The sequence below is a fragment of the Mercenaria mercenaria genome, chromosome 11 (genome assembly GCF_021730395.1).
Source record: "Mercenaria mercenaria strain notata chromosome 11, MADL_Memer_1, whole genome shotgun sequence".
NCBI classification, from domain to species: domain Eukaryota; kingdom Metazoa; phylum Mollusca; class Bivalvia; order Venerida; family Veneridae; genus Mercenaria; species Mercenaria mercenaria.
The window spans coordinates 41551252-41563325 of NC_069371.1; the positions used below are offsets into that span (position 1 = coordinate 41551252).

Consider the following 12074-nt stretch of genomic DNA (forward strand, 5'->3'; position numbering starts at 1 on the left):
GTTTTAAGACTAAATTATGTGAGGGTAGCTATGCTTAGAAATTTGATACCACAGATACTGAAATTCCGAATGAAATCGTACAGGTATTTGTACTAAATTTGAAATGTCAAACTCCAGTTCTGATGAATACAAAACTGGTTACAGAAAAGGGTTGCCAAATTTTATTTAGTATGTGAATTGTGGTATGTATATATGTGTATATATTTAAATATATGAATGTTACCTTTGATTAATTACCTACCAAGACTAGTACAATGATTATTCTCCTTTGATCAGTTATCTCCCCTGAATTTTATGGTTATTATAGTCCTTTAATAAATTACGTCCCCACAAAATTAGGATGATTAATTTCTTTTGATCAGTTTCCTCCCAAGAATATTATGATTATTCTCATTTGATCAATTACCTCCCCTGAATAAACCATATCAAAAATTAATTTATTGCGAGCAGCAGAAAGTTCATAGATACTACAGAGGTTGCGCTTGTATGGGCATGTGCACATGTAATATTTCAATAAATGTCCGGTGTGTCAAAACTAAGGATGTTACTGTTATCACAAGGCAGAAAATGTCGTTGTTTATAACGTGGCTGCTGCATTTTTTGGTATGAATATGAAGTATCTCAGTTTCTTGTTAAATCCTATTTCCGATAAATGTTCTCTAATATTTGTGAAAGGTTTGAATAATGAATATTGATTAATGTGGTAAACATTATTATCGGATCCATTGTTCTGATTACCTCCCTTTGTGGCTCAAACAAACAAACAAAGTGCTTGTGTAGTATTAAAATAAGTGCTTTTCTAAGCAGGTAATTATGCATAACATTTATTTGGACAGCTGCATCATCTGTTTTTAACATAGAATTTAAAGCTTTATGGAACTTTAATTTAACAGTGTGCTTGTAAAATTGTACTGTGAAATCAGTTCAAATCAGTTCATTTTGTGGGCATGAAATTATGGGGTTGAGCCCAAACAGCTGTTTTTCTAATCGCTCGATGTCCGTCGTCTGTCGTCTGTCTGTCAACATTTAGCTTGTGTATGCGATAGAGACTGTATTTTTCAATTGATCTTCATGAATATTGGTCAGAATGATAACCTTGATGAAATCTAGGCCTAGTTCGAAAATGGGTCATCTGGGGTCAAAAACTAGGTCACTAGGTCAAATCAAAGAAAAACCTTGTGTATGCGATAGAGGCTGTATTTTTCCATTGATCTTCATGAATATTGGTCAGAATGATTGCCTTGATGAAATCTAGGCCGAGTTCGAAAATGGGTCATCTCGGATCAAAAACTAGGTCACTAGGTCAAATCAAAGAAAAACCTTGTGTATGCGATAGAGGCTGTACTTTTCAATTGATCTTCATGAATATTGGTCAGAATGATTGCCTTGATGAAATCTAGACCGAGTTTGAAAATGGGTTATCTCGGGTCAAAAACTAGGTCACTAGGTCAAATCAAGGAAAAACCTTGTGTATGCGATAGAGGCTGTATTTTTCCATTGATCTTCATGAATGTTGGTCAGAATGATTGCCTTGATGAAATCTATGCCGAGTTTGAAAATGGGTCATCTCGGGTTAAAAACTAGGTCACTAGGTCAAATCAAAGAAAAACCTTGTGTATGTGATAGAGGCTGTATTTTTCAATTGATCTTCATGAATATTGGTCAGAATGATTGCCTTGATGAAATCTAGGCCAAGTTTGAAAATGGGTCATCTCGGGTCAAAAATAGGTCACTAGGTCAAATCAGTGAAAAACCTTGTGTATGTGATGGAGGCTGTATTTTTCAACTGATCTTCATATAATTTGGTCAGAATGATAGCCTTGATGAAATCTAGGTCAAGTTCGAATATGGGTCATCTCGAGTCAAAAACTAGGTCACTAGATCAAATCAAAGAAAATACTTATTTATACTCAATATTTTTGCTCCAATTTTAATGATAATTGGTCAGAATATATTTTTCCATGAAATCACTAGGTCAAACATGTTTACACTGTTTAATATGTTGTTTTATGGTGTGTTTTTCAGGTGAGCGACCTAGGGCCATCTTTGCCCTCTTGTTTGATGATATGAATTCTTGGATTTAAAGGTTTTTAAGCTGAAATTAATGAACATTTTGTTTGTTCCTTGGGATCATGATTGGGATGTAATTTTTAGCTTGACTATTCGAGAATAGGGGAGTATCCTACTCGCCCCGGCATAGGCGTGAGCGTCACACAAATGTTAAAGTTTGCGTACCATCCCAAATATTTTCAGAGTTCATTGAGATATTGCTTTCATATTTTGCATACTTGTTTGCCATCATGACCCCAGTCTGAAAAAAGGAGGAGGCAACTCTATCAAGCATTTTGACTGAATTATAGTCCCTTTTCGACTTAGAATAAATGTTAAAGTTTGCGTACCACCCCAAATATTTTCAAAGTCCATTGAGATATTGCTTTCATATTTTGCATACTTGTTTACCATCATGACCCCAGTCTGTAAAAAGGAGGAGGCAACTCTATCAAGCATTTTGACTGAATTATGGCCCCTTTTCGACTTAGAATAAATGTTAAAGTTTGCGTACCACCCCAAATATTTTCAAAGTCCATTGAGATATTGCTTTCAGTTTGCCATCATGACCCCAGTCTGAAAAAAGGAGGAGGCAACTCTATCAAGCATTTTGACTGAATTATGGCCCCTTTTCGACTTAGAATAAATGTTAAAGTTTGCATATCACCCCAAATATTTTCAAGTCCATTGAGATATTGCTTTCGTATTTTACTTGTTTACCATCATGACCCCAGTCTGTAAAAAGGAGGAGGCAACTCTATCAAGCATTTTGACTGAATTATGATCCTTTTTCAACTTAGAATATGCTTGTTGTAATGTTAAAGTTTTACTCATTGCTTATATTATACATTTTTTGTACTATCAAGCACGGAGTCGAGCGCGCTGTCCACTGACAGCTCTTGTTAGCTCATCTGATTTTCTGAGAAAAAAAAGATGAGTTATTGTCATCACTCGGTCAGCGTCAGCGTTTGTGTTGCCTGGTTAAGTTTTATGTGTAGGTCAGCTTTTCTCCTAAACTGTCAAAGCTATTGCTTTAAACTTGCATCACTTAATTACCATCAATAGCTGACTCTGTTCAGATCAGATGTGTGTCTGCACCTGCAAGGCAGTGCTCTCGTTATGGATTGGTGTAACAAAGAAATCCACAAAAATTTAAGTCTGCCATGAAAAGTACTGATTTCATAATTTGTTTATCTGTAGCCTGAAACTCATATAATTATTGGAAAATGATTAGCAGAAACTTATTATTTTGTCTTTTTGTGTTAAGAGTATGTCTTTCAACTATCGAAAGAATCCAACTACTATTGTAGACAATGCAAGCGATCTAAGAAGTTGATGTTATACGTTTATTGTTGTTGATCATGATTGATTGTTACCAAAAATGAGCACAGAATTGCGTTGGCTAACCTGTATAATTGAGCAGTGCCATGAGAAAACCAACATAGTTGGTTTGTGACCAGCATGGATCCAGACCAGCCTGCGCTACGTTGGTTTTCTCATGGCACGGCTCATATACTTTTGGTTTGCTTTTCGTTGAAAAATTTGCTTTGTATATTTAAAATAGAAGGTGGGGATGTGCCTCTTCATTTTGAGCAGCGCAAGTCATGGATAAAAAATTGTAATTGGGGCCGAGCACAAAACTGTTGTAACTTGATATAAGTAAAGAACAGGATAAAATAGTTTTGCACGTAGTTTAATATGACATAATTTTCAAGGAAAATTTCATTGCCAAGTTCTGAAGTAAGAATACCCCACAGAAAGCTTATTCTGCTGCTGTACTGTATCTATTGTGTGGATAGAATTGCTATTCTTGTTTATTAATATGCTGGTTAAATATTTTTAATTCACCAGTCATAAAAAAATGGACCAGTCATTGGTGTTACGCACAAAATGAAAGAAATTCCATAGGTACTGATTTAAATTGACATTGAAATTTTGACAGATACCTTACACTAATGGACTAGGTACATAAATAAATTCCACTGGTACCCTTAGGTTGGACATTAAACTGCTGTATTGACTACCCACCATGATTAGATGGTTATTAGTCCCCAACTGGTTGAAAACCAGTTTCGGGGACTATAGGAATGCGCTTTTCCGTCCTTCGTCATTCTGTTATTCCGTCCGTCTTTCCGTCCTTCCATCCGTCAACAATTTCATGTTTGGTCCATAACTCTGTCATCCATGAAGGGATTTTAATATTACTTGGCACAAATGTTCCCCATGATGAGACAATGTGTCGTGCGCACAACCCGGACCCCTAGCTTAAAGGTCAAGGTCACTATTGGAGGTCAAAGGTCAACAGGGTCTTTTTCCTGACTGGTCCATAACTCTGCCATCCATGAAGGGATTTTAATATTACCTGGCACAAATGTAACTCATAATAAGATGATGTGTCATGCACAACTTTCAGACCCCTAGCTCAGAGGTCAAGGTCACACTTGGCTTTCAAATGTTAACATGGCATGAACAGGGTCTATTTCGTGTCCGGTCCATGACTCTGCCATCCATGAAGATATTTTAATATTACTTGGCACAAATGTTCCCCATGATGAGATGACGTGTCATGTGCAAAACCCTGGCTATAAGGTCCAGGTCACAATAGGAGGTCAAAGGTCAATAGGGTTTTTTTTCCTGTCCGGTCCAGAACTCTGTCATCCATCAAGGGATTTTAATATTACCTGGCATAAATGTTCCCCATGATGAGACAGTGTGTTGTGCGCAACACCCAGAAACCTAGCTTAAAGGTCAAGGTCACACTAAGTCTTGGAGATCAAAGGTCAGTGGGACATTTTTCCTGTCCGGTGTATAACTTTGTCATGCAAAACAGGATTTGAATATTTCTTGGCACAAATGTTCACCACTATAAGACATGTAAGATTGAGTGTCGTGCGCAAGAACCTGGTCCCTAGGTCGAAGATCAAGGTCACACATAGAGGCCAAAGGTCAGATACAAGATTAACTTTGTCTGGAACACTTCTTCTTCATGCATGGAGGGATTTCGATGTAACTTGGCATAAATGTTCACTACCATGAGGCGGATTGTTGTTTGCAAGAACCAGGTCCGTAGGTCTAAGGTCAAGGTCACACTTAGAGGTCAAATGCCAAATTCAAGAATGACTTTGTCTGGAGCATTTCTTCTTTATGCATGGAGGGATTTTGATGTAACTTGGCACAATTGTTAACCATCATGAGACGGAGTGTCTTGCGCAAAAACCAAGTCCCTAGGTCTAAGGTCAAGGTTACACTTAGAGGTCAAAGGATACAAGAATGAAAACTTTGTCCGGAGCATATCTTCTTCATGCATGGAGGGATTTTGATATATCTTGGCACAAATGTTCACCACCATGAGTCAAAGTGTCATGCGCAAGAACCAGTTCCTAGGTCTAAGGTCAAGGTCATAGAGGCTAAAGGTCAGATACAAGAATGACTTTGTCCGGAGCATTTCTTCTTTATGCATGGAGGGATTTTGATGTAACTTGGCACAATTGTACACCATCATGAGGTGGAGTGTCATGCGCAGGTCCCTTCTTTAGAATTACTTCCCTTTGTTGTTACTATAAATAGCTTATATTGTAACTTTTTCATTACTAGTCGTAGGGAAAAAATCGAGACCACTTTTCTGTAGTACAACATGCATGTTACATCCAATTCTGAGGTGTATTTTGACCTATCACTACCTGGTAAGTATTTTTATGTGGACTTACAATTTTTTTTTTTTTTTTTTTTTTTTTAAAGATTAACTTCCCTTAGTTGTTATTATAAATAACTTACATTGTAATTTTTTTTATAATTGATCGTAGGGAAAAACCAAGACCACTTTTCTGTGGTACAACATAGATGTTACTTTCAAATTTTAGGTGTATTTTAAGGTATCTCTACCTGGTAAGGATTTTTTGGTGGACTTAGAAAAACAAAAGAATTACAATAATTAACAAAATAAAACATAGTAAACAACCACAAAATTAAAATTCCATTTGCAAATACAGGTGCTAATGTAAAGAAATTTGCTGTGACGGGCGTATATTGTGACATTCTGGCACTCTTGTTTTCTTTTGACTATAAATAATATGATACCTTTTTAATAATTGGCTCAAAAAAAAGCTATATACAAATTTTAATCCAAGTGTTTTTTTATAACATATATATAGTACAATATTATTGATACATTATTGACAGATATCATATCAGTTCATTATGTTATACTGCAGTAGAGAAAATATAGTGCCTTCCAGTTGGGGACTTTGTATTGCATGGCAATACTTCATTCACTTGTTTCTCCTATTTTAACTTCTTTATGTTGATGGTCACCAGATAACCCACAACTTTCAATCTAAATGCTTCTTTACAATATCCAGAATTTACGGATGATATTAAAAAAAAAAACAAGGAAGCTCTCATGTCATTTTTTTCAACAGATGGAAGTAGATTGAATTCAGCTTGGCAATGAAAACTACAGTATCTGTGGTGATAGGTAAAAAGTGTGAGATTCCCGGCATGCGCATGTGTTTTCACTTCCAAAGCTGGTTCGATCCACTTCAAATGCTTGAAAAAATGGCGTGTGGGCTACCTTGTCATTTTTTAAATTCTGGATATTGTAAAGAAGCATTTAAATCGAAGATTATGGGTTATTCTTTGACTATAAATGTAAAGTTTTTCACATAAGGTAAAGAATGGTCTGATCACGGTGTGTAGTCAGCAGAGCAGAATATGTCCGGCCTCAGGGTACCTATGATAAATACGTAACTTCTTTGCTAAACTACTTTATTTTAAGAAGATACAGGTGGGATCCTTTACATGTAAGAACTTAAACTGCATGCTGATAACTGAATTATGTCTCCAATAATACCTGTCAGTGCTTTAATAGTTTGTTTTTATCTTTATTGTTATAAATACAATTTTTCATTTCTGAAAATTTTTATACATGTCATATTTTCACTAGGTAAATATTTACTGTAGCAGTCAGTATTGCAACTGAAACAGGAACACATGTATAGTTCAATTAGTTGTTACTTGTTTATAAAGCATAATGGGTCAAACTGTTTTGCTATCATATATAGTGTTGCAATTGCTTGTTCAGGACCTGTAGCTATATCATTCATAGATGTACTCCCAGAAGGGACAAACTCTCTGACAGTCTGGCTATCTTTTTTTCTTTGTCAGTGGGTTCTCCAGGACCTTTAACTATGCTGTATAGAACAAAGCCTATACATGCATTGATGGAACCTGTCCAGTTTTCTGATATTTCATCTTTTACTGTTTTCCATGCATCTTTCAGTCTCTCAAGGTCTTTGATTTGATCATTGTGTTCAGATTTTGCAGCTTCCAGCAGCTGTTCAGCATTCACTGTTAGGTATTTACTTATGTCATTATGGATATAGTTTTGACCATTATCTAAATCTAATCCTGGTATGAAAAGGTGTTCTGCAGTCATATAATCACTAGAAGTATAGTTTAGTTTGCATATTTTAAGAGCAATGGATAAAATTTTCAAAATGTCTGTTAAACAGCGAGCTGGGTTGTATTGACATTTACACAAGACTGCGTGCCGTAGAAGGAAAGTTTTTAAGAAGTAGCTGCTTAGGAGATTTTCAGAATTGCAATCCCCCTTCCTCTGAAATAGATATTTAAGAATCCTGTAACAGAGAATGTGTTCCTTTGAGAGATTAGTCATAATTTTTTGCTTAGTGGTTGTGACGGTAACCTTGAAGCAGACGTCAGGGTATGCTTCCTGTATTGGTACCAAGAAAAACTGGTTAGTTTCTAGCAAGATTTTACGGTACATCTGACATGGTACTTCTTCCATAGCTATAACGTTTTCTATTCCATTCATTTCTATAGCCAGTACAATGTCTACATCTATCTCTAACTGATTTCCTGATTTCGACTCCCATAGTAACGTTAACTTCATTGCAGGGCCAACATTGATTAGAACTTTACTAATGTCTTGATTCTTATTTTTGATAGTGCCGGTGCTTTTCTTCACTTCAAGGTTCAAGAAACCTAACATATTTTCTGAATCTCTTTCGAGACATTGCAGGAAGTGATTTTTCCAACTGCAAACATAACCAAGTCTTCTCCATTTTCCTGGAAATTTCTTGTATGTGTTATCTGAGTTAGCCAGATTTGTAAGGGGTAGATGAATGTGTTGGTATTCAACATCACTTGTACATTTTTGTATAATTGGCATTGGTGCAGGACTGTGATACCAATTGCATGTATCATCACATTCTATGTAAATATCCTCTCCAGTAATAGTTTCCACAGAAACGTTATCTGCAGTTAGTTCTTTAAGCACCAGTATGAAGTCGAATTCATCAGGTTCTTTGATTTTTGTGCCTTCTGCCATACTTCCAACAGCATACTTATGTGAAACCGCTAATAGCGGATCAGTATTTTCTAAATGCTTAGCAAAACTATCCACTACTTCATGAACAGCCTCTTTAATGTCATTAATCTCTTCCGGTGGTCTTTCGAACTTTAGTTCGGTTTCATCAATGAAGTGAAGGAATTTGTTCATCTTGGTTTCCTCCTCCGGTGTCAAGTCATTTAGAAATGAAAGATTATTTGCATAGTCCTCTTCAGAATATTGAAACCTAAAAATATATCTTGTGTTCCTTACATTATAATAAACATGTGTCTTACTTCCTGAAGCATATGACATTTTGCTGAGCTTGTTATAAAACCTTGTTGTTTTTTTTTGTTTGATTTAAGTCTTACGTAGTAAGGTGGAAGTTAATGGTCATAAAGAAAACAGATAAAAATCCTGAGAATTTGTCACGAAAGAAAACACTATGTAAAGCAAGTATTTCATGTTAAGATAGAAAAATTTCTCAACATTTTTTTTTCATAAATTCTGTCTTCGGTGTTTATCTTGAAAGAGGATACTAAATAAACAGTATTTCCTGTCTTTCTCAACCTTCTTTTTTATATGAATAATACATGTATCTTCTTCACTGTGATTGGTGTCTGGTTCTTAATCCTTCATTTGCCCAATAACTTGGTTGTTTCAATTATACAAGTATAAGTCAATTCCTAGCTACTTTTTGTCACTGCCTAGTCTCATGATGATGATATATATTATTGCATCCAGGTTTAGTAATTGAAGTCTGTGTATACATCCATCTTTACAAAAACCTCATACTCTTTCTTTCTCATTGTCTGCCCTGAATTTCATTGATCTGGATAGGGCAGATAAGTTTTTTTGAGACGTCTTTCCCTGAAAAAAATTAACATAAAATATGCAGAAACATTTATCTGAATATTAACTATTCAGAACATTTGTTACTGACACCTATGTGTAAAGGAAAAAAAGGAGAAAAATGGCTTATAATTAATATATTGATTTGTTAGTTTAGGTTATTAGTTTTAAAGAATGAAGTAGATTTAAGTAATAAAATGGTATTTACTTGCCTACAGAAGTTAGCTGTTTTGGAAGTTCCAATGTTCTATTTTTAGAAGTGGCTTTGTGCAGTAGCTGCTGTATAGGATGAGTCATATCTGCATCAATGAATACTGTTGCTTTTATTTACATTGGTATATGAATGATCTCAAAGTGTGGGGGGGGGGGGGGGGGGGGTGAGAGGTGTTGGCAAATGGGAGGGCCAGCCAGTTAAACCTACCTGTATTTTCCTTGAAAATCTTTGAATTAAAAAAAAAATTCCCCTTATTGACAATAGACCTACTTACTCTTCAAAATTGGCATTTCCCCCTTTATCTGCTGTTCTTTCGATTTTAGGGGTCAAAAGTTTGGGGAGGGGGAAAAAATGGTATAATATCATTAATTTAAGATGAGCATCATAAAAATGAAATTTTGTTCTATTTGTGTTTTGCAGGTATAGCGTTGTTACAGTCCTACTGTGAGGATGGCATTCACCTTGAGATAAATACAGATAGTCCAAACCATCAGGTACGTTTTCTCGATCAGTCATAATGGATGTAAATGGTGAATTATGATTTTTGTCCGATAGTATTGTCACCACAGAGCTGAAAGTGGATAAGTGCTACTTTATTTTAATGCATGTAGTTACCTACTTTAAGGCGTGTGTGCTGGTACAAAATTTTTCTCTACAGATCATCCATACATACTTAAGAGCAATCTATTACAGAGTGGTTTCCCATAACAGTGATTTAGATTTGTGATATAGCTAATGCAGGAGCTAACATGAGGAAATATGATACAAAAAAAATTAACATTTGAGTTTTTTGAAATAGTTTCATCATAATTGAATTTGTATAAATTAAAATCACATAGCTTGTATTGGTAATGCATAAACTTGAATTTTTTTGTGTAAGAGTGTTTTGCATTATGATTGTAACTTCCTTAAGAATAAAGCACTTTCAAGTTGTTTTTTAGCAGACTCGCAGAAACTGGCTTAAGTAGATGAATGAACTATGGTATAAAATAGATTAGAGAACTTTCATGATAAAAAAAATGAGTGTATCCTAACAGGAATGTAGATAAGTAAACTGTTGTTTTTTAGCAGACTCGCAGAAACTGGCTTAAGTAGATGAATGAACTATGGTATAAAATAGATTAGAGAACTTTCATGATAAAAAAAATGAGTGTATCCTAACAGGAATGTAGATAAGTAAACTTTAAGGATAAAAAAGATGGATGATATAGATAAGAGAACTGTAAGGATAAACTAGGTGAGTGAACTCTAAGGATAGAATAGATAAGTGAAGTCTAAGTATGAAATAGAAGAGTGAAGTCTAATAGTAAGTATAAAACAGATAGGTGAAGTCTAAGTATAAAATAGATAAGTGAAGCCTAAGGATAGAAAAGTCTAAGGTTAGAGTAGATAAGTGAAGTCTTAAGTATAAGATAGGTAAGTGAAGTCTAAGTGTAAAATAGATAAGTGAAGTCTAAGGATCGAATAGGTAAGTCAAGTCTAAGATAGATAAGTGATGTCTAAAGATAGAATAGATAACTGAAGTCAAAGGATAAAATAGATAAGTGAAGTCTAAGATAGCTAAGTGAAGTCTAAGGACAGAATAGATAACTGAAGTCTTAAGTATAAAATAGATCAGTGAAGTCTAAGGATAAAATAGATAAGTGAATTCTAAGATAGCTAAGTGAAGTCTAAGGACAGAATAGATAACTGAAGTCTTAAGTATAAAATAGATCAGTGAAGTCTAAGGATAAAATAGATAAGTGAATTTTAAGGATAGAATAGATAAGTGAAGTCAAAGGATAAAATAGATAAGTGAAGTCTAAGTGTAAAATAGATAATTGAAGTCTAAGTATAAAATAGATAATTGAAGTCTAAGTATAAAACAGAAGTGAAGTCAAAGGATAAAATAGCTAAGTGAAGTCTAAGATAGATAAGTGAAGACTAAGGATAGAATAGATAACTGAAATCTAAGTATAAAATAGATAAGTGAAGTCTAAGATAGATAAGTGAAGTCTAAGGATAGAATAGATAACTGAAATCTAAGTATAAAATAGATAAGTGAAGTCTAAGGATAAAATAGATAAGTGAAGTCTAAGATAGATAAGTGAAGTCTAACTCTAAGGATAGAATAGATAACAGAAGTCTAAGTATAAAATAGATAAGTGAAGTCTAAGGATAGAATAGATAAGAGAATAAGGATAGCAAAGATAAGTGAAGTCTAAGTATAAAAAAGGTAAGTGAAGTCTTAAAGGCGTATGCTAGAATTCCCTGTATATGAGATGGGTGAAAATTTTCCCAATAACAGAATTTCTTTAACCTTTGGATATTGAAGGACAATCATCTAAGAAACAAAATAATGCAATAAAAATCATATGCCACCGGATTCGAAAAAGAGTTATCTGCCCTTGAAAACATCATTTTTGGGGGAAATGCCGTTTTCAAGGGTAGATAACTCTTTTTTGAATCCGGTGACCTATGATTTTTATTGCATTTTTTTGTTTCATAGATGATTGTCCTTCAACATCCAAAGTCTGAAAAATTCTGTTATTGGGAAAATTTTCGCACCAAATTCTAGCATACGTCCTTAAGTATGAACTTGGTAAGTGAAGTCAAAGGATAGGATAGATA

General features: G+C 34.7%; 2 protein-coding genes across 11 annotated transcripts in view; one reads left to right on the plus strand and one right to left on the minus strand.

Annotated features, from left to right (window-relative positions):
* Window positions 1-12074, plus strand: part of LOC123532844 (tubulin monoglutamylase TTLL4-like) — an 82112-nt gene that overhangs the window by 54332 nt on the left and 15706 nt on the right. For all 10 annotated transcript variants that reach the window (XR_006682757.2, XM_045314428.2, XM_045314427.2 and 7 more), the window contains exon 18: window positions 9885-9958. Coding sequence is in view for 9 of the 10 variants with exons in the window: in XM_045314428.2 (XP_045170363.2) it covers window positions 9885-9958 (74 nt within the window). In the remaining variant the exon portion in view is untranslated. The remainder of the gene's footprint in view (window positions 1-9884; window positions 9959-12074) is intronic.
* LOC123532846 (uncharacterized) lies at window positions 4220-9267 on the minus strand. The gene has a single exon (XM_053517249.1). It carries the CDS (start codon window positions 8711-8713, stop codon window positions 7148-7150), a length of 1566 nt encoding a protein of 521 aa, XP_053373224.1. The 5' UTR covers window positions 8714-9267; the 3' UTR covers window positions 4220-7147.